The sequence below is a fragment of the Frieseomelitta varia genome, unplaced genomic scaffold (assembly GCF_011392965.1).
Source record: "Frieseomelitta varia isolate USP_RPSP 00005682 unplaced genomic scaffold, Fvar_1.2 scaffold_401, whole genome shotgun sequence".
In the NCBI taxonomy this organism is placed as follows: Eukaryota; Metazoa; Arthropoda; class Insecta; order Hymenoptera; family Apidae; genus Frieseomelitta; species Frieseomelitta varia.
The window spans coordinates 91,595-115,431 of record NW_025110148.1 but is presented as its reverse complement, the minus strand read 5'-3'; the positions used below and the strand labels follow the sequence as shown (position 1 = coordinate 115,431).

The window sequence follows — 23,837 nt, the reverse complement described above, 5'->3', positions numbered from 1 at the left end:
GATTTGTTTTCCTGAAATTTAAACAATAATTCATTAAATTTTAACAAGTTATAATAACAAATGACCTCGTATGCAAGTCATTGAATTCGTCTTAGCAAATAACTTCGAAATTTTGAAAACGAACGATTTACAAACAATAATTTGCACCACACGATATAACTTTATACCTTAAAGAATATTTGTGGAAACGTTTGGTACTTCCAAGCTTTTTTAAAATCAAGTTTGCAGGATTCATTCAGATTCTGTAGTTACATACTAAAATAAGTTAAAAGAACCTCATCTAATTATACTTATAAATATATCAATCAATTTTTTTCTAATACCTTTAACAAGATATAAATAATCAAATATATAATGAATTTTTCATCCCAGTTTCCACCAATCGCTGTTTTCAAATCATTATATATTCCTTCATTGATGAAGAATCACCATGTTTAATCTAATAAATAACTCTCGAAGCAGATGTGACATCTTTTTGATGTAAATATGCTGTCCATATTTTTTGATTTTAATTCTCATCACTCAGCAGTGCTGCGATGCAAAACCTACTTAAATCAGTACGACAGGACATGACACGAAAATGTCCCGAATGTCCCTAAAACGTGGAACAAAAAAATACATTGCACTGTCGGTCTATTTCTATACTTATGTCTATGGCTTTCACAATGTTATTTTAGTATTGGTGCGTTTTAAACTAATCTAAAATTCTAGCCAATCAGATTCAACTTGCCAACTAAACAAAACAATATGGTCGATATTGATACGCACAAGACAGGTAAATCGGAGTTCGGGATATACTAGTAAAGTTCAGTAGTGATCGAAATTGCGATTAATTTTTCATTATTGACATGATTATTGTACTATTCCACGTGCTTTACCTTTTCGGCAAATTTGTATACCAAAATTATCGAAATAAGCAAAAAGCCATTGACGATGATGTGATTAACACGGAGGTGCAATTAAATATTTCTGAAGAAGATTATAACATGAGAGATCCTGAAGCACCGCAAGATTTCGAAAGAAAGCCTATTACATTTTCCCCACCGTTGTACATGCAGAGATACAGAGCTGTGCAGGATATATTGTCTAGTGAAAAATATGAAGGAAAAATACGCAAGGTATCTTACGTACTTTCTCCGTATCCCAACGCGTTTTCTTTGTCATATGTAAAATGGAGTACGAACACTTATAAACTTTTTGTTCAGTAAATGATCTTTTCTTTGCGAATATTTTAACACTAATAATTCATGAAATATATAATTTTACATGTGATATAATTCAATGAATTTTTCACTATGTTTCTGATTGCTACTGAAAAACTGATGATTTTTTCATTTAGATCGCTGATATTGGATGCGGAAACTTTGGTTTTTTTAATTACATGAAACGTACACCTGGCATAGAAGAAATATTATGCGTGGATGTTAATGAATCAGTTCTAGATTTCCACAAAAAGGTTGCGCCTTTAATATCAGAATACATAAATAGGAGACCTACACCTCTTGTGGTTGAGATATATAAGGGTTGTGTTACTGAAAATGACAAGAAACTAGAAAACACAGATGCCGTAATATGCATAGAATTGTGGGTGGCTGTTTATCATAGTTAATTATTTCTAACTTTAGTTTTTAAAACCATGAAAAACAAAAATAGAACAGTTATGTATGATAATCGTATGATGAATATTTTGATATTTTAGGATCGAACATTTGCATCCAAGTACATTGGCAAAGGTTCCTCAAAATATCTTTGGATTTATCAGACCAAAAGTGGCAGTGATAACAACCCCAAATGCGGATTTCAATGTCTTGTTTTCAAATGTTTTTAGATTTAGACATTATGATCACAAATTTGAATGGACCAGACAACAATTTCAAAAATGGTAATGACATTTGATTTTCTTTTTAATCTGAAAATCTAAATTTAGTTTCGCTGTATGTGACAAACAAGCATTTATCTTATATATGTATGTATCTCTGTCAACAGGGCTACAAATATTACTTTAAAATATCCTAGTTATACAGTAACATTTGAAGGAATTGGTAAAGGCCCAGAAGGTTCAGAACATTTAGGATGTTGTACTCAAATGGCTGTATTTCATCGTATTTATGAATTTGAATTTTGTAACCCTGGCATTGAAAATTTATTTAAATTAATAACCAGATATGATTACCCGTTTAAAGTAGACAATCGATCAGATGAACAAAAGATTCTTGATGATGCTACATATTACATTAGATATTTATCATATGAAGACCCTGAATTGGAACAAGAAATTCCGTTACATACATTATTACCTATGTTATATAACTTTCGCATTTCTGTGATTGCATTGCAAGTAATTTTAGAAGAAGCTGGTTGGTTGATTGAAAATCGTGAATCTGGACCAGTTGTAATAGTACCGCCAGTTTCTGATTCTGAGAGTTCAATAGACGACTGGAATCCTGAGGTTTCTCCTGCAGATGAGGATTGGAATTCAGAACATGGACCACATATAGATTTCCAACAGAGGCATTTAGAACAGAGCTCTTCAAATGTATTGGATAATGAAATTTGGAATGAAGAACCAAGTATTGTTATACCACAAAATAATTCTATTATTGAAGACAATATTAACCTCTACGATGAAGAAAATGTTTTATTAAGTAATGAATCTGAAACGACAAGAAATACTGAAATTTCTGTTAGAAGTGAAATTAACAATGAAGAAAATTTAGATCCAATACTTGGCACAGATAATTTCAATAACTCATTTGACAATAATGATGCATCATATGTAAATGAATCAACAGAGCTATCTGACTCATCCTCAACAAAAAAATTTGAAGATTTTTATACATCAGATACGCAAAATAATGCTACATCAAGTACTACATTTAAACTTAATCGTACATTAGATCTTCCAATTTACATGTCCGTTTCACGGGCCTCTACTTCACCTGAGCCATATCTTTTAGATGCTGTTAAAATGGACTGCCATTTAGAAAATAATAGTATGTCTAGTCAAAGTAATTACTGGATGTTAAATAATTCACTCGATCAAGAAAATGTATCAATTAACAGCACTGTAGATGTAAATGATGAAAAAAACAAGAAATCATCATTGAAACATAATTTTAACAATTGTATTCACTTACACAACAATTATTTAAATACATCATACAAAGAAGATGAAAATTCTGATAGTGAGGCTAATGCAGAAGCAAATTGTTTTAGTCAAAATCAAATACAAAGCGTCCAAGAAGATATTAATACTTCGGAAAGCAATTCTTACTTAGAAGATGAATTGCAATCAAATCCAAGTAGTGTAATGTTTGCTAATAGTATTCCATTAGACAATCAACCACAGTTTACAAGTTCGCCGAAGGTAGAGATTAAAGTAAATAGCATAAATAAAAAGCGAAGATCTCTTGATTATAAGGAGGAGAAAAATAGTACCAATTCGTTAAACATAACGCAGAAATATGAGTTAACAAATCCCAGCAGCGATAATTTATTAGAAAATAGGGACGAAGTATTGCATAACAACAATGATATAAATATAACGACTATATTAGCTGTTAATTCAAGAGATATTTGTACAGCTGATAATTCTGATATTTCTACATATCAGGATGACATAAAAAAGAAAAGTGAAAACGAGTTAATAAATAATTCTAATCAAGATACGCTTATTAGTAGCAATATAGCAACAATATCTTGTACATTAAATGAGAATTTGTTTGATGCAAATTCCTTACATAGTAACAATAGCATGAAAAATCATAAAACATTAGAAACAGAAACTAAAGAAATATTAGCAGAAGAACAAAAAGAGTTTCTTGCAAACACAAATAATATACAATCGGTAAATTACAATACAAAAATTGAATTAATGATTAAATCAAAGTCTTACACAGAATTTATTAATGATACTGATGGAAAGACTGAATTAAAACCTGAATTACATGATGATTGTGATTTGTGCGTTAAAAATGTAAATAGTACCAAAATGTCTCATGCCAAAGATATTAGTAATTTAGAAAATATCACTTTAGTATCTGACCATGCCAAGAATACAAGAGATATTGAATCTACATCAGTGTTGAAAAGTAAAAAATTAATTGAATATAATGCAGAGAATCATGAATCAAAATGTAAAAATATAAACCCAAATATTGGGGAATTCGAATTAAAACCTTCTCCAGAAACTGTGGAATCACCTCCAAACAGTTGGTCTCAGGAAGTAATGGATTCTGGATATCCAAATTCCGCTTCCGCTCAGGATATGACACCGGAATACGATCTATCAAGCATAGCGCCAGATCATATATCAGATTCCGAATCTCCAAGTATAGCAGAAGCACCGAGACTTGAAATTGCCGACGTGATCGAAGTTGAAAATGGTGATCTTGCAAATAATAACAGAGATGGTGAAGGTAATAATATGATGGCTGCAGAATTGAACAATTTGGAAGATTTACAACCCTTAATTGAAGTACTCGAAAATGATATTGAAAATGAAAATGATATTTACGCAGTAGAGAATGACTTTCCTATATGGTTACTTAGAATACTTAATATGGCCAACCCAGTTGAAGTTGATATACATATACAGGATCACAGGGAACTTGTATTTCCAAACAGAGTAGCAGGTAATTCAATCTATGCATTCAAACATTGAATAAAAATAACTTTTTTTCTATAAGCAGGTGACAATGCAAGATACGTAAATATGGAACGCGACGAAGGTTTTGATAGTAGCTCTGAAGAGAACAGTGATTTGGAAAATAATGAAATGAGAGATAATGTAAATGATGCCAATGAAAACGACAATGAAAATGCTTCTAATAGTGATAGTGGGAGTGAACAATGGATTGTAAATGACACGTGATATTATTGAAATAATAATATAAATGATTCACATATCAGGTTACAATACATTTGAAAAGTCTGAAAATAGAGATGTGAATTATTTTTGAACAATATTTTCATTGCTTATTGATCTTATTTTTTTTTTTTTTTTTCTTTACAAGCTATTTTTAGAATACATCTACAATGTATGATGTATTTTAAAGTTCTGAAAAAAGTTTCAAAAAATTTGTTAGGGTTAAGTTAGTTATTTAATTTTTTTTTTTTTCCTTTTATACATATATTTTTATAAATATGTAAAAAAATTTTTTTTTCTATATTGATAATAATCGCATAAAAACAAATAATACATCATCTTTATTAATATATTTGTATCTATTGAAGAATTGATGTTCTTTAATAACATAACACTATTTCAACATCAGTACATCCGTATGCAATTGTATATTATTAATAATATTTGCTTATTACTACTTGAAGACAGTCGAATTTAAAAAAGATATATATTTTCGTACGATTTTCAAGACTTTCTCATCATATCGTTTTTAAGTAGAATTTGCGATGCGCTATTTTATCTATATATGGTTTGCAAAAATTTATTTATGTTATTGGGATTACTACTTACATCTATTTAATAAATACCTCTTTAATTTATAATGATGTTTTTTATTATATGTTAAAATGTATCTAAGATTGAAATCTATCCAAGACATTTCATTTTCATAAAAAAAAAAAAAAAAAATAAAATATATCTCCTAAAGAAGTGATTTTTCTCAATTCTTACATTATTTAAGATTTAGTATTACTAATTAAGTAATACTGAGACTAGTGGTATTACTATCAATAAAATAGTGATGCAACATTGAAACACTTATGAAATAGACAGATGATATCTTTCTTTATTTCAGTAATAGTGGAATGGCATTACAAGGTGTACAGTGATATATATGTAATAATCTAAAATCTTTACATGACTTGTTAGTAGCTTATCTTTATATATAGTTTTTTAGTATTTACACAAAGTATATCTTTTGTTTTATGTTAGATTATTGTTAGCTATTATTGTAATTTCTGAAGTGATTATAAACTTCGCTTTAGTCGTGTATATGTTACTTAGTAAATATTACATTAACAAAACTGAAGTTAAATTATTACCAGTTAGGGAAGAAATAAAATAAAAATAATCATTACCAATCTCTTCCATAAACTTTACAATGCAAGATAATGGCATGATATTTAATTTAATTCTTAATATTATAAATTTATAACTCACAATACAAGCAGTACAAAATAAATTAACCAATAATTCCATCAAATGAATGGCACTAATTAGTACACACACACATACACATATGCACATAAAGCTAGATTTACAATCTAAAATATCCTTTCAAACATTTTGGAATATTTATTCAATTTTATTATTTACGTAACTGAAGTGTTTATTAAAAATCTGATTAAATTCTAACTTTAAGTAGTGCCTTAACATAATTTATGGCCTTATGTCTAATATATAGACTCTATTCAAAAGAGAAGCACAACTGATAATCAAATATACATTTACATCACGCGCATATACATACATGTTCTTTAGCAATTGTGAATTTATGTAGCCAAATTCTTCAAAAAAAAAAAAAACTAAGGTAAACGAAAAAAATATAATATTTTGCATTGCAGAAGACTAATACATGTGTATATGTATCATATGTCAACTGTCAATATACTTACTACAAAATGTTGNCAGTATTTTGCAATTATATATAAAAATTAAACAACGTGAAACATTTCTCTTTCATTACTCGTTACAATTTAGAATTAGCTACATAATACGCATACATTAATAAGTATCATAAATATTTTTTAATTAATAATAATTATTGAAGAATTATTTTTAATATCTTTCGGTTAAAATAAAATTTTAATTTTAGAAAAGCATATGTATGATTTTGGAATGTCGTTATAATAAATCCACATAGTAAAAAAAATGAAAATTGCAGAAATATAATCTGCTTTACATAATCCAATTTATTCAATGTGGAATCTCTGATTTCTGCAGTCTGTTACATTTGTTAGTTGCCTGAGAGTGCTATTTATATACAGTAAATTCTATTACTATTTTCCACATCTTAGACTAGTTTCATACAAAATGTAGTGAACTTATCGCTAACATCTGTTGTAATCTCTTGCCTTGTCCTATCGTTCAATTTCGCTATTTAGAACGCTCAATTTCGTGAAATCTCTCATTAAGATGCCAGACTTCAAATAAAATTAATAATTTACAAACCAAACTAGGTAAAAATAAGTATACAAAAACAATTAACAAATGTGGACAAGTAATATCTCAATGTTAATATCAGAATTGTAAGATAAAGCTGCCCTCGCTAAAAGCACGCGATTAATAGCGTCCGTGAGGAACCTGACATAAAATATACCGAGTGTATATTATAAACAGGTCAAGTAAAATACTATATGTAATCATGGACGTACATTGTGTATTCAAATTTGTTTTTCAAGTAGGTCTTTCTCTCGTAATGTACGAATTCTTCTGACACTTCGCCTGGTTAAAATAACTTTATTTTAATACATTTTAATATATTTTAATATATAGCATATTATAATTAAGTTTGTTCTTCTACTTCAAAATAACGTTCCTTATTATATTTATGCACTTTAATAGTACTTACTGAATCACACAACTTCTTTAAGATTATCACGAGTCTCGCGATTACGGGAATGTATCAAATGATGCATTTCACCTCCAGGTGCGCTATCTCGTCTTAAATCTTTCATCAACGAAGGGGCTATTACTTCTCTTTTATTCGCCGCTTCTTTTATACTAGATAATGTTTTACTAAGCCACGGCCAACTATTTCTCGCTGCTTGAAGTTCAGAAGCAGTTGCATGCAACTGATGCGTCAAATCCTACAAAACAAGCTGATCTTATAAATCTAGTTCTAGAAAATATTCAGAAATAATAAATAATTTTACTTACCTGATTTCTGCATTCAGCTTCAACGTGGGCCAATTTTGTTTGAGCTAACTCTAATTCTAATTCTCGTACTCTCTCTTGGACTCTGTGCAACATGGGATCTATTCGATTTTCTAAAGGATGTGCAATGTCTGCTAATATATTGGACGAATCCATTATGCAACTTTTACACTTATCACATTTTGAAACTTTAGCCTACAAAACAAGATTATTTATAAATTACCATACATGAATTCAATGGGAATTCTTCCACTTACTCGTAATTCACTAAGTGTTGTCTTTGCAGCATTGTAGTCATCTTCCAAACGTTGACAAATCTAAAATAAATTTTTAATATGTGACTCTAATAAAATTAATGGTTAATGATGAATATAATTTATTTACGTATACCTGTTTGTATTCAGCAATAATAATATTGCTTCGTCGGCTTTCTGCATCTGCTCTTGCAACTTCCCGTTGTAGCATTTCCTTAACTTGAGCCAATTCGGCTTCTAATCTCTGTTTTTCTTCTTCGTTTCTCGCTACTGTACCGCGTAGTTGTTCCACTTCATTGCTATACTCATCCGCATTTTCTTGCGCTTCTACACAAGAAAAAAATAAAATGAATGTTAGCGTAAACATATTTGAAATAGATTTATATAGTATATTTTATGTGCCTTCAAACTGAAACACTTATATTAAATTTAGCGGATGTTTAAATATTATGATTTTTCATTATGATTGTATAAGAAACTTATAAATACAATCTTACTCTCTATTAATGCTTTTATAAAATGGCTCATGATTTCAATAGTGAAGCATTGAAAACGAAATGTTTTTAATGTAACTGGCCGATGTGCGATATCTTGCAAAAGGAGATACCAATGTCCCACATATATTCTCTATGCAAAACATACCATGTGTCTACTGACACAACTGTTAACTATATGTCGGTTGCCTGCCATAGTTTGTGCAAATGTACAGATAATATTTTTGATAAATTTCAACGCGCTCAAGATATAAGAAATGACAAATAAGTATAAATTAAAAATATCTAATCTATACTTTACCTAATAGGATAATATAATTTTTAAATGTTGCAATAGAATAATTACCAATAGATTTCAATATTTGATAAGCCTTAACAACTTTGTATACAAACTCTTGTTTAAATTGCTTTAGTATTACATTATAAAAATACTAATTTGCAAATAATTTGATAATTTTTTTGATTCTATATAGATTTTATATAGCATAATTTCTTTGATTTTTGAAATATTGCAATCAAACTGTAAATTTTTGCATAGATTTTAATTAAAGCAAAAACATAAAACTTTCTCGTACAAAATAAGGAACAGGGTATACAGAGGTAAATTGACAAAATTAAAAACGATATTCTAAATGGACAATTTATTTCTAATAAGAAAAAAATAAATAATTTTTTTATAAAAATTGATACACAAGACAGTATACAAAGCATTATGGCTGCATAAGCGCAAAGAAATATTATTATAAACAACATAAAATTACAAAAATTCACAAATATTACAACATAAATAATTCAATAAAAAAATGAGTACAATTTGACAGTGCTTTTTGTTCATAATAAGTGATGCTGATAATCTATGCTTCATTAGTATATACGAAAAAATATCGCAACCAATTAAAACAAAAAAATATATAAATCTTGCAAAGAGTATATTGCTATTATAACATAGCAGCTATGATATTTCAACCAGTTTATAGAATCAAAAGAAGTTCAGTCTAAAATTTATAATTATAATTTTTCATTACTATTTGTTTTTTGAAACTGATAGAATCTTTTTGGAACTAATGTAATATTTGTAGAAAATATACGCAATAAGCAATTAGCATAAATCATATATATCGTAATTTATTAACTGGTTGAAATCTTATGCTCGTGCACAATTATTGCTGAACTCATATTTTATCAGCACATGTACATAGCTTGCAGCTAGCCTGCCATAAAGTTTGATAATATATATGACAAATTACAAAGTTGAATGTACAAAATTGAATGGACTATCAAGCGGACGTAAAAAAAAATTTATTTATAAATGTAAGAAACAAAAAATTTCATTAAATTTTTATCAAATAATAGTTTTAACTTTCTACGTGATATAAAGAATTTTATTCCACTATTTATTTAATGCAATAAATTGTTTTTTAACATAATTATATTGAAAACACAAATTAATAAGTTTGCAAATATGTTTTGCAACTATATTATACTGTTCGCTAAAGTTTTTTTTACAAAACTATATAAATGGACATAATTTATGCTTTTGTATATAAACATGAAATTATGATCTTTTGGGGAAAACCTAGCAATGTATTATAAAACTATGTAATTATAATGTAATTTATTTCTTTCTTAATTTAACAATCTATAAAACACTATTAATTTCCTTAGAAATTAGGACTAGATGAAATAGAAATATATTATTTCAATTTTCATTCATATTGAAATGAATGAAAAAAATAAATGACTAAATGTTTAAATATTTGCTTGATTTGATTCTAAAATATGACAATGAAGCCGAACGTTTCGACATAACAAAGTTAAATTTATAATCACTCAACATTTTTTTTCACATATATACAGACTATACATGCACGTAAAGGAGTATCATATTTTATATGACTTCCAGGTGTGTACTAATAAACATATATTGGCGTGATTCAAACATAAAATATGAAATTACCTTTTAACGTCATAAATTCTGCTTCATACTTCTTCAATTTCTTTAAGGTAACTGAGCAAGCTAACTTCATGACATAGCGTGATATTTCTTCATTTCGACAACGTTTAGGCAAATGCACCCGAAAGTATTTTAATATACTTTCAAAATCTAATTGAAGTAGTTCCTTTTTGCACAACTATGGAAACATATCTTTTACAATGATATATCCTATAAAAAAATGTTATCAAAAAAAAAAAATTACTACTTACCATTAATAATGCGAGAGCAACTTGAAATAGTGTATCAAGTCCTTGTAAAAGGAATACATCTAGAATATGGAAAACAAGATAAAGTGGAAATCTGGCTGTAAATAGAGTCAGAAACCATTGTGCAGCAAACATGTGTGTTTCTACACCACGATCGCAAAAGTGTTTATAAAGTTCTGGCAGCTGATCCTAAAAAGGTTACTTGCTCGTAATAAATATTATAATAATTCATAATTAATTAAAATATATCACGAACCTCTATTAATCTGTTAAGCTGATAAAATCTCATATGAAGGTTGTCAAATCGATCCTTATATAAATCTCTTAGTCCATAGTCATACATTAACTTGACCAAAACACAAAAAGCTTGTTCCTCCGGCATCTACAAGAAATACCTAATGTGTTTCTTGTCATTACATACCCTAGTAAATTACTACTAAAAATGCGAATATGCTTCTTACAAATGTAAACCATTGGATGACAATTACTTACGTGAAGCAATAAACTAGCAACTAAAAAACTAAGTCCCTGGCAATATCCAACTTCTTCATCATATACTGCATATGCTTTACTTATTCTATACAAAGAATCTTGTCCCAAACCACCTGTTTCTTTGAAAAAGTCATGGGCAGGAAATGTTCTATTAATATCTCTTAAAATAACACTCTCGCAACTGCTTTCCTATAGATATAACATAATATAATTATCATATATACTGTTTTTCATTCACTATTTTTACTTACTTTAGTAATTAAAGTCCTATATTTATCCATCATTTCTTGAGAATTATCGCAATTACTTAAACGTTGCCATACTTCTCCGCGTAAAGCTTCCGGAATACCTTGCTTTGTAAGTTTTATAAGAAGCTTTGGACGTTGTTCATTAATTTGCCAACTGTCTAGCACTTCTGCCCAACTAGCTAATTCGTCTGCAGAACAATCTTTTGATACTTCACCTGTACCACTCAACATTGGTTCATCTCCATCTATTAATATAAAAACATAATCAATATAGTCTATTGTTTTCACTAAATGAAATAGTTAAACATCTTATTTTAACCTGAATCTATTTCTTCCTTGGGTGTAAGCGTATCAATACTAGTTAAAGAAGGAGATCGAATTAGCGATGCTAAATTAAGAGCAAGATTTAATCGGTTTCTGTCCAGTTCTCCTGAAGTTTCTATGCTTTGTACTTCATAGTGAACTTCTGTTCCGTCTCCAGATATTATCTATATAAAGATAAATCCATATTAAATTTATGAATGTTAATAAATTAAATTTGTAAATTGTGAGTAATATCTTACTTCTTTTGAATTAAGATAAAATTGTTGTACAAGATTTCGTTTATTAAAGTACCAAAATCTTTCATTTTGTGGAAAAACTTTAACTAACGTTTCTATTATGAACCTAACAGGTTCTCGGATACCACGTATTACTAAATCAACAGCAACTGTCATGTAAATTTTTCCTTCTCTTGGAGTTTCAATGTTAAGAGTTTCTAAAGCTGGATCTGCAGGATCCCAGTGCCCACATATATTGTAACATTGTTTATCTTGAATTAACGGACCAGCATTAACTTGCTACAAATAATACTATCATTACTGAAAAAGTAAAAACATTATCGTATTATTAATACTTAATTTTCAAATAGTTAATTTTACCATTTCAAGCAGACGCATATCACTGTGTTTGACATTGCGTCCAGGACTAACAAGAACACCGAAGCATCTTTCAACCTCAAGAGTAATTCCACCTTCTTTGCTGGAAACTTGCTGAATACTTAAACACACTTGTTTAGCTACATTACTTCGAAGTTTGAAACAATTTCTATCTTTAGGAACTATACTGAAACCTCCTTTTCCATCTTCTTCTTTTATTTCCATTGTTACTTCGAAAATAAATACTCGAGAATTGGTTTTTTCACTTCCAATATTGAAACCATTGAAATCACTTCCTGTTAGAGAGCTAGTCATCGACCGTGGTATTCTATGGAAGGCTTTGGAAAAACAAGCTGAAACTTGCCCTACCTACAATAAATTTTACAATTGACACTTTGATTAAAATTTAATATAATCATATTAAAAAAAAAAAAAAAAAATTAGACATACTGCTTCTGGTATATCACATCGAAAAACATGACACTGATAAATGGCAGATTCCAATGTATCCCCATGCGACCATGTAAAAGCAAAACATGCTGCACATGGACCAACACTTTCGCCACGTGCATAAAACAAGATTCGTTGTACTTCATAATGTGCAATTGGTTGTTGAGTAGCAGCATCATATAAACTGTCATATAAACATAGTGGAATATAATGTAAAATGAAACAACATGTGTATCACTACAATCTCCAATGATCATACATACACAACAGAACCTTGAGAACTACTTGGAACAGAAACAGATACTTTAATTCCCAAATTAAGGGATTGCTCTGCATTTAATATATTCATATTACGCTGTATTTCACATTCTGATTTAGGTGCATTTATTGCTGCAGATCCCAGATAAGTAACACCATTGAAAATAGTACATTCTTGTTGAACATGAGCTAAGGAATTTATTTCTGAAACACAATAAATGATTATATTCTGCAAAATATTTTTCATGGTTGGCAAAATTATAATTTGTACCTTCATCAATATAATCTTCTGGTTTCATAATGTCTTGCTTTTCAGATGCAACCATACATGAAGTTACATCATAAAATTTACTTTGTCCAACTTTTTTAGATTTTGGTTGATTTTGTTGGGTACTGCTTACAATTTTGTAATCATTGCTTTCCATCTTTGAATCTTCTGTCAATACCTATATGTTTTTATCAGACACATAGATAATTATTGATATGTAATGAAAAAGATAATACAGATTAAAGCTAGATATTTATAAATGGTACAAGTATGTACAAACCTCGCGAAGATTATTCTGAAGGTCTTCAAAATTGCCGTTATTAGCAATTTTTAACATTGGTAGTTCGCTGATTAATGTTTGTTGATGTTTTCCATTACCCCTGTCATTTACAAATTCATATTCGTCACTTGTTGCCACTGATTCCATTGATTTAACACTCATGCTATCCTCCATAACTATGTCTGCAACATAGTATATAATATTATTGTAACGTAACAATACATAACACTTGTGGTTAAATATTATTTAATTTGACATCTTTGTATAAAGATTGTACGTATGAATGCACGTATTATTTTCCTCCAACAATTATATTGATAGGGTTAAAAAATAAAGCGCAGATATGTTACAATTACTGTTACTTAACGCAAGTACATAAATTTAAAGACAAATGCCCGATATTCACGCATTCACGGTATTTGCATTCTATTTACGGAGCGACATGAAATTAAAAAATGAAATGCGCTTTGCATACTGTACTTCTCAATTGCGATTCAACTTTTTTTTTCAACAGCTAGGGAACACCATTCCCAGTGAAGTTCTATACAAACAGACGCAGTGTGTGGCAAGAATTTTCACGTGCAACGGGATTCCCTAAGTTAATCGAGCGTCAATCTCCCGTTTCGATTTATCAAACGCGATTCACACTTGAATTGCGAACAGAATAACTCAACGGATAGATATTGGAAAAGCAAAGCAAACCTCGCGTATACAATAGTTCGTCACACGACATCGCTGAAAGCACACTAACTCGAATTCATAATGTCGATTTCGGCTGTCAAGTATATCATCGGATCATCTGAATTGCATTCTCAACTGAATCGTTCGTTTGCGACTCGGTTCCCGATGTCGCAAACGGCTCTAGTTGGCCGCTCTAGTTACTCGCACCCCCGGCAAAGAACAGGATTACCCTCTTGGTGGATCCGACAATCCGAGAAGAAACACCGGTGCCTCTCTTCTTGCGTTATTGTTGATTAAAACCACGGAGACACACCCCGACTCCACGATCCACGCATTGATCTACTCAACGTTTCAACGATTCACCCGAATTATTAGCGAGCGTTTACATGATTTCGATCGACACGGAATTAAATTCATTTGACAGGAGGAGGGCAACCTTGGCGTCGGCCATTCGAGCAGTAAGGTGCCGGAAGTCTACCTCGTTCCGACGAACTGCAAGCGAATCATCTCCGAGCGCGCAACAACTTCGAACTAACTTTGGTCGTCGTTCTCCCTATGCATGTCGAGATCTTTTTTTCTCGATCACGTTGCGAATTTTTTTCTATTGTATAATAAAAAAAAAAACAACACGTTTATGCTATAAAAGTATTACTCAGAGATATGCTATACACATGTGCGACACGAGTCTTTCTTCATCTTCCGTTATTAACCAATATATTTGCATTGAAATTGAAATACAATATGTATTTCGACGATTTATCGTATATACCTCCTTGCTTTTGATCGGAATTAATCTTTCTGATCACGTTTAGTTTATTTAACTGTAATTCACGTATGCATAAATCATTTAATGATATATATATATATGTAATTGCATTCAATGTACTATAAAATGACAAGACTTAAATTACGCAATTATTAAAATTACAAATTCACGAAGATCAAGATGTCTCAAAAATAGCCGATATAAAAGTAACGCTTTTTACATGACGTTAATTCGCACGATATCGTATTTGGCACTTGAATTTAGACATCGTGCAACTCGATTCCCAACGCGTCCCTCATTGGCGTGGACGTCGTTCGTCATTTCGTCGAAGAAGCGACGGAACGGTGGAGAAGGCATCGACCAATCAGAGAACAAATCACGGCAGACGCGTGCCAATCACGAGGCCGGTAGGTATCTGCTCGGGCGTAGCTATCTACGTGTTGGCGACAGGTGGAGCGGCGAACGCTGGCAAGCGAGGTGAAGTCGGAACGCGTCAGTTCACAGACGACCTCCGTTTCGTCGTACGCGAGGAAACCTATTTTCTATGTGAAATTCGTCGAATCCTCACATCTTGAGGCTTTGCGATTGTCTGTGGCTTTCCGAGGGGACGAGTATTGCAACCATGAAGAGTGCGAGAACGCACGAGGTTGGCTAATGGTCGATAAAAACGGGAACAAATCGACGACGACGACGTGTGAGTACAATCCACGATTAACGAGGTTCTGCCTTCGCCTTTTTCTTTTTTTGTTTTTGGAACGAGCGTCGCGTACGTATCCATTGATAGTTTTGCGGTTCGTTGGAGGTACATATTCGCTTTCTCGGTCACAACTACGTGCAACTCCGACTGCAGGTAGAAACCTGCGCTTGTCCCTATCGGGACGTTATCGGCGAGATGAAAGGTGAGAGAGAGAGAGAGAGAGAGAGAGAGAGAGAGAGAGAAAGAGAGAGGTTATAAAGTCAAGACGGGGGAATTGTCCTGCACCTGCCATCGCGAGACGATCCCCGCGAACCGAGTCGGTTTTCGCCACCAGCGTGATTTCTCTCGCGATGTATCTCGAGATCGATGTGCACGCACCTTGATGAATTATCCGACAACACGACGGAAGAGTCGAGAATCGAGAGAACAAACGAACCACGCGCCATGTACGTACCAATGTTACGTTTTGTCCGCGTATCGCGGGGGATGGAGATCGTTTGACAGATGGTGGAGATAACGTGTCGTTTTTTCGTAAGTTGTTCGTCAACAAATATTCGGAAACGAGCATCCCTCGATCTGTTTTACGCGGATGAAGATGATATCACGTCGATTGTTTCGATATTATCTCTCGGTGATTTTATCTTTGGAGAAGCTCTCAATGTTAAGTCGAAAATATCATTGCTATTATACCCACGCTTCTACTCGACAACGTGGTTGCTGAGAATGACCGAAAACAATAACCAAAAATAATACGAAATGTCGTCACCTCGCGCGATCGTCGTTTGTTTCGCGCTTCTGTGTTTTTTGTTTTTCTTGCATACTCGTTGCGAGAGGTTACCCCGGAACAGAATTCTGTTCCTCGTTTTGCAGTTTCTCGTTTCTGCATCTTCGCGTACGTTACCACGAACATAGTATGCAGTAGTAACACGTGACAGCCGGTGTTTCGTTTGAACGAAATACATCAGTCTAAACTGGGACTCGTATTCGTGTCATTACTATGACGTACAAAAAATAGCACAGGTAGATTAGATAATTTGCCGAGGCTCTAGATTTCAAGATAGACGATTACGAGGTTTTCAGTATTCTCGATACGCTTAACGCGGTGCGTATCGATGTGTTGCGTGTAATTACGAAATTGAATGGCCTGCCTGTAGTTCACGATTTTATTTTAACCGAGGCTGTTGTTGCATTATCGTAATTGCCAAATATCTCAGGGATTCTCCATTCGAGAAAATATTTGTAAATATACAGTGTGTTTCACGAGTCTGTGTGTTAAAGATGCGGCGAAAAGAGAGAATGAAATTTTTCCACGAGAATCTTCGTTTTCGAGAAAATCGAGTCTGAAAATTTATCGAGTATTACGTGGTACTTATGGTAATTTTCTTCTAAATGACACTTCAAATGAAAAAAATTTTATTCTACATTTTTCATTTATTTTCGCGCCTGTCCAGTACGGAATTAGCTAAAATATAAGTACAACTGATAAATTTTTAGATTCTAATTTCTCAAAAACGAAAGCTTTAATGAAGAATTTGTGTTTTTTTTTTCTGTTCGAATTTTCGCATTTTTGCATGTGGAGTCACCTTCTATTTGGTTGACCACGAGACGCCGGACACCCTGTATATGTAGGTTTGTTTAGTTCGATTCGCACGGATGCGCTTCCGTGTTCTCGAATCAATGTAAAGGGTGGTTCATCTACAGTAACGACACATTTACCCTCTTTAAAGACGAATTTCTTAACATGAAGAAGAAATTATTTAATTTTTTGTTTCATTACTTTTATTCACTTTATGTCTACCACAAGTTTTTCGTTGTTGAAGAAATTAATAGTTCTCCTAGTAGATTTTAATTCTTTTTCACTTAATTTTAATTTATGTAAAAAAAAAAAAAGAACGTGTACGTATGTGCCACTGTCCCTGAAGAGGTTAATTCTCTTGTTCATATGTTTAAAATTACCAGATAAATTTAATATAATAATATTTTTCCTCTAGAAAAAAAACTAAAAACGAATGTTTTCATTTATCATATTAAAATAAAGATAGTTAGATTTTTGAAACTTTAAGAGATAGTTAAAGTTTTAAAGATATTATTGCTGATAGGACGATAAAAAAATAAATTCTATATATAATAAATATACGTTATTATATATTACAATGTTCGAATATATAGAATAAAATTCTAATAACGAATATTGGAATAAGTTTCTACGTTAGAATAAAGTTGGATTTTTGACATTTAACTTTAAACGATAGAATTTTAGACGTTATTGCCAATAGGACGATAACGAATATAATGAGTGTAAATGACGATTTTTCGTAATTGTCAGAGGAATAATGCGGAATTTAACGAAAGATTAATTGTTCTTTGTTATTGTTATCGATGACGCATACCGATAGATTGAAAATTGCTTTTTATCTTTGATCGGCCGATGATGAAAAAATGGCTTTTGACGTGGAAATTTATTTATTATAAGAATGATAACAGTGTAATACGAATAATGAAAGAAAGGAACATTTTACAAATTCGTTCGAAGCATTCTTTGAAAAGCTGCCTCTTATCTTATCATTTCAAATTGAAACCACATCCCTTTCCTCCGAGTATAAATATTCTAGTACCGTTTGTTGTAAGTAGTATTATTAATTCTTCTTTCGCGTCTCATTGTCAGCTTTGTTTAAAATTAATTTTTTGTCTCGTTAGAGTTTCAGTTCGATTTCAGTGGATCATGCTTGGTCTTCGTTGACGAGCAACTTTACATACAGTCTGTGTATAAAAAATTTTGTTCGCTCGACGTTATTGCTGCCCTCGAATCGAATCCACTTGGGACAGATATCGTTCAATAATCTTCTACGCGCGTAAGTTTTCACAGAATAGATTAAACGTATCGGAATATCGATTAATTTCATTTACGATTGCTTATCTTTCAGCTTGTGGATAAATACAATGCATTGTAATTTCACTTCGTTTTTTTTATAAATTGAATTTTCTTTTATAAATGTGTACTTTGGTACATAGTTACATACGTATAGATTTATATAGAACAAGATACACCTTATTGGTTTCAGTGATTTTCGAATATGTCGTCAGGAATATGATTCTGGTTGACTTTTTCTTATATACAGGACGTCGTTATTTTAAAAATGTCTCCAATTTTTCGTTTTCTTCTGTTTTGAGAGGGCAATAATTTGATACGCTTAGTTTGTCTCTAGACGCTTGTAGGAAATATAAAAATCACGATTACTTTTTTCAAATATAATTATGTAATTTTTTTTTACATCAATCGATGCTGCCGGTTGTTCTTTACAAAAAAAAATATTAATCTATCTACGTCTCATTAGTTTAGAAAATTTTCTTATAAAATCTATGCATAAAGGATAAGAATATGCGCTTGTCCCTTGTCTTTCACATGATAGACTTTATAAAATTAAAGTTAAAGTATCTCCTAATAGCTGTTCGATATACGTAGGTTAATATTTTTTTTTACAGAAGATGACCTGCGTAATGAACGTAAAAAAATTACATAATTATATTTGAAAAATCAGTAATGACGCCTTTTTTATCCAAAATTTCTTTTTGTGTCTCTCCATGTTTACCGATCTTTCTACCAATTAATTCTTTATATTAGTTAACTAATCTCTTAGCAATTAATTAATTTTTTTTATACTCATTTATCAACAATCTCGTCTGCATTCAAAGTCACAATTTCTATATGATGTATGTACAACGTGCAAAATTTCCAGAATGTTTTTTTTTTATTTTTGAAAATTTTATCTACGTTCTGTACAATTTCTCAAACTATACTACAAAGATATAAGATATAATTCATCAGTTTATTATACTGTCTGTCAAGTGAAAAATTTTAACCTGTGAACTTAAATACGAAATCTGATACACGATGAACCATTCAGTTGCACACCGAATGATGTTTCTGCTTTATGTTTTAACTTCTTCGTTGCTTTTGTACATTTTTTATACGAATAAAGTCACTTTATATAGCATATTTTCTGTAGTAGTGACAAATAAATTTCAAGCTCTGAGAAAGCTAAAGAAACATATAATTTTACACATTTCTACAAACTTTGTATCGTGTATCATTTCTATACATACGGCATTTTTGGGATAGTTCACTCAAAACCGTCTCGGTGCTGAACGTTGTCCGATTGGAACCACGAAACCAATTGATCTTTCATTAGTCCACGTCGGTTTCGGCCTTTTATTGACGTGTGTCAATAAAAGGCCGAAATAAAACAAAGAAGAAAAGATCATTATAAACAAGAAATTGTCGAAAGGCAAGTCAACTCGTTCCCATCGGTTGGCAGATGTTAACGTCCGACCAATTTTAAAACCCTCGCTATTATATCTGTCTCACCAACTACGCACACTCCTCTCGGTGTGAACGCTCTCTCTGTCTGAGGCGATTGACGAAAGAGTGATCGAGGGTCGTTAATAATTCGTTGTACGCCGGAGCGGCGTCGCGCCTCCGGGCAGAGCTAGCTGCTCCGGTGGCCACGCCGTGGAACAGCCTGTCCAGTCACCTAATTCGCAAACTAGAAACCCGACTCCAGGAAGAAGCGCGTTCGTTTTCGCTTGCTCGCATTCCCAGCTGCATTCTGGCGTTCTCAAAACAATCGGCGTCTCGCGACGCGACTACTGCCTGCTTGATTCTGATCGTGTGATGGACAGTGAAAAGCATTAACTGTTAGGGGTGCGCTGGTACCCGAAATTTTCGGGTTCGAGTCGGGCAGGTAGTCCGACGATTTCGAATCGGATTCGGAAAAAGTTCAAGGGGGATAGGATCAGAGGTTGGCATTATTCGAATAAATTCTTCGAATAAAATTTCGAATAAATTAACAATTTTATTCGAATAAAGCTTATTCGAACACACAATTATTCGGATAACATTTCGAACTGTATGATGATAATACGATGATAATACACCTATCCCCCGATTTACACGAATTTTTCGTTTTTACGCGGTTTTTAAAATAGAAAGAAGAAAATAAAAGTGAACATTTTGGCTCTGTATATATTTAGACATCATGCCAATCAGGAAGAAAAGATTAATAGTATATGAAAGTGATGACAATAGTATTATTTCTTGTTTCTATGTGTAAAATGAATTACATACTTATACCTTTATGTATTTGTCATTTTATGAATGGACTGTTATTATTATGTTTTTTTCAGATGTGTTACTTATTTGACATTGATACGAATGACTGAATTATGCACTTAAAGTGAGACCAAGTACATAGATCATTATATGATCTTTACAAAGTTATATGAAAATTTTACAAAGTTTTGAATTATCGAGAATTTTTCACTGTCACTGATACAGTTGTGCTTTCTTCGCTGCGAGGTTGCATTGAACGTGCTCATTGAAAATGTCGATGAAAGGTTCAGTGACATATGTCGGCGAACGTTCACCCGCGAACACTCGTTAGGTTGCTATTTGTTTGGTGGCGCTTTTCGTTCTTGGAAATTCGTTCTATTGCTGAACGCGAATCGTCTATGCCGTTTGATAATAAATAGCTCTTAGATCGTTCTTCGTAGAAAACTAGAATGTCGAACAGTGGAAATATAAATAACTTTAAGATCACTTTAGAGTAAACGTTGCTAGCGAAGTAGTATGTAATTGTATTAAACATCGGCGAAAATGGGTTGTAAATATAATTCGTAAAAACTCTAGACTAATTCCAATATTATAAATGGAGTAATTCGTTGTTTAAAATAGATTTGCACTGTATATTTAATAAGAAATAACTGATTTGTTTGGTTTAGGTTTGAATTTGTATAGAACAAATTAATGATATAAAAATATTACTTAATAGTTCAAAATTGAGAAAAAAAAATTTTCATTCGCTGTTAAAGTAAAATTTATACAATTTATATAATTAAAATTTATTTAATTTAAATTTATATAATTAAAATTTATTTAATTTAAATTTATATAATTAAAATTTATTTAATTTAAATTTATATAATTAAAATTTATTTAATTTAAATTTATATAATTAAAATTTATTTAATTTAAATTTATATAATTAAAATTTATTTAATTTAAATTTATATAATTAAAATTTATTTAATTTAAATTTATTTAATTTTAACGTATTTTAGAATGCTCCGGCACGATATATATAATTTTGCGTGAAATAATATAACGAAGTGGCAACAAATATTCAGAATAAAATATGAATGAAAAAAAGCTGGAAAATTTTGTCGTTTTATTCTAATTTATTTCAATTTCGCAGGAAATGCGTTCTCTGTCGAGTATACTCGTCGCAACTTGAAAATAATTAAATAATACTTGTACGCGCAAGTACATGTTTTTCAAAAAAAAGGTTAAATGGACACGAGCTAGGCACAAACATCTGTTTCGAAAGAATTTTAGAAGTAAAACGGGGATCTGTGTAGTAACATTACCGATCTCTCTCTCTCTCTCTCTCTCTCTCTCTCTCTCTCTCCCCCCCCCCTCTCCCTCCTCTTTTTTAATAGTTCGCCACGAAAGCTTCCAGATACATGGTTCTCAGATTACCACGGATATTATCGCTCAAGGTTTGAACACGCGTTACATCCGGTTAATCTCTTGCGCTGGAATGGCGTGCCATCACACGTCGATAATTTTTTGTCCCAAAATTGCAATATTTTCTCAGTCTTTAAGAATATTTAAGTAAAACAAAATAGGCAAAACAAATAATAAATTTATTACTCCTCGATAATTTCTATCTGGTGGTACCATACCGACGAGAGTTAAAGAAAAGAGAGCGACGAATTATTGTATACGATCTGGTCCGCGAACCAGTTTACTAGCGCAAAAGGTTAAGCGCACTTCGAGAATATTTCGCCCAAAATTGCAATATTTTCTCAGTTTTAAGTACATTTAAGTATAACCCATTAAACAAATAATAAATTCGTTAATTATTCTCAATAATTTTCTATCCGGCGATATCATACTCAACGAGTTCGAAAGGAATGCGACGAATTATTGTATACGGTTCGGTCACTCGTTATGGTCCGCAGTCAGTTGCCAGCGCAAGTGGTTAAACGTCTCGCACACACGGAACACGCCACGATCTTTCCTGTCCAAAAAGCTTTTTCGATTTTTATTGCCGAAACTCTTCAAAAACTTTCCATGAGCGTTGAACCTTCGATTTAATTTGCAGTTTCGACGACCAGGATGGCGTGCACGAGTAATCGCCGTTTGTGAGTGCCGGCAGCGGGAGTGGAGCGATGCTGGTGAAGCTTCGGACAAGATCCGCCCAGCCGGCTTCAAGTATTCAGCAGTTTTTTCGTCGCTTGGCATCGAGAGTGATGTAAAGCCTGTAAAAGAAAGAGAAAAGAAAAGAAAAGAAAAGAAAAGCGACGATCCAAGGTCGTTGGAGGGACCGGTCGTTCGACGAAAGAAGATCAAAAAAAGGAAAGGGAGGATCGTGGAACTGCCTTTTTTTGTAGCAAAGTAGAAAACGCGAAGACATATTTTGGTAAATAGTATCTAACGTTAATTAGTGAAACGGACCCCTCCCCTCCCCCGTCTCCCCTGCCCGAGAATCGCCTAGTTGCTGTTAGCGAGAAAGCCGAGTTAAATGGTCGCATTTAGTGCACAATTTCCGCTTCGGCCGCGCGTGCTGTGTACCGTGTTGTACGTTCTCTGCCCGGGAGAATCGTCGAGGATTTTCGAGTAACGGGGAGGCTGGAGAATCGTGGACGTTCTCCGGTCGAGTTCAACCACGAGAGCGAGCCGTGGTCAAAGTGAAGTGTCTCGGTCTCAGTGAGATGGCCTTCATGATGAAGAAGAAGAAGTACAAATTCTCCGTGGAGGTAGACCTGGAGGAGCTCACCGCTGTGCCATTCGTGAACGCAGTACTGTTCGCTAAGCTCAGACTCCTCGACGGCGGATCCTTCGTCGATCATTCGACTAGGTAAGTCGAACGAATCATTTCTAATAATTTTCTCGGTTTTTATTTTTATTTTTATTTTTTTTTTTTTTTTT

General features: G+C 32.2%; 3 protein-coding genes across 6 annotated transcripts; 2 read left to right on the top strand and 1 right to left on the bottom strand.

Annotated features, from left to right (window-relative positions):
* The first annotated feature begins 697 nt into the window (after nucleotides 1–697).
* On the top strand, nucleotides 698–6,474 carry LOC122531482 (myb-like protein A). Its single transcript, XM_043659432.1, has 5 exons — nucleotides 698–1,118; nucleotides 1,340–1,584; nucleotides 1,700–1,882; nucleotides 1,987–4,634; nucleotides 4,692–6,474. Exons 1-5 carry the CDS (start codon nucleotides 849–851, stop codon nucleotides 4,871–4,873), a joined length of 3,528 nt encoding a protein of 1,175 aa, XP_043515367.1. The 5' UTR covers nucleotides 698–848; the 3' UTR covers nucleotides 4,874–6,474.
* A 379-nt stretch (nucleotides 6,475–6,853) lies between these two features.
* On the bottom strand, nucleotides 6,854–15,389 carry LOC122531483 (rab GTPase-activating protein 1-like). Of its 4 annotated transcripts, none has more exons than XM_043659437.1 (18): nucleotides 15,371–15,389; nucleotides 13,704–13,885; nucleotides 13,427–13,601; nucleotides 13,161–13,359; nucleotides 12,898–13,081; nucleotides 12,451–12,816; nucleotides 12,094–12,369; nucleotides 11,850–12,018; nucleotides 11,534–11,775; nucleotides 11,283–11,471; nucleotides 11,047–11,172; nucleotides 10,794–10,979; nucleotides 10,546–10,720; nucleotides 8,231–8,421; nucleotides 8,098–8,157; nucleotides 7,844–8,035; nucleotides 7,536–7,773; nucleotides 6,854–7,408 (listed from the first exon to the last, which is right to left on the bottom strand). In XM_043659437.1, the coding sequence occupies exons 2-17, from the start codon at nucleotides 13,875–13,877 to the stop codon at nucleotides 7,540–7,542; spliced, it is 3,138 nt and encodes a 1,045-aa protein (XP_043515372.1). In that variant the 5' UTR covers nucleotides 13,878–13,885; nucleotides 15,371–15,389; the 3' UTR covers nucleotides 6,854–7,408; nucleotides 7,536–7,539. The 4 variants fall into 4 exon arrangements, with proteins under 4 accessions (XP_043515372.1, XP_043515371.1, XP_043515368.1 ...); XM_043659436.1 differs by lacking the exon at nucleotides 15,371–15,389 and adding an exon at nucleotides 14,821–14,971; XM_043659433.1 differs by lacking the exon at nucleotides 15,371–15,389 and adding an exon at nucleotides 14,455–14,856.
* LOC122531485 lies at nucleotides 14,771–23,337 on the top strand. The gene is made up of 3 exons (XM_043659440.1): nucleotides 14,771–14,842; nucleotides 15,601–15,844; nucleotides 23,011–23,337. The coding sequence occupies exons 1-3, from the start codon at nucleotides 14,771–14,773 to the stop codon at nucleotides 23,052–23,054; spliced, it is 360 nt and encodes a 119-aa protein (XP_043515375.1). The 3' UTR covers nucleotides 23,055–23,337.
* The last annotated feature ends 500 nt before the right edge of the window (nucleotides 23,338–23,837 follow it).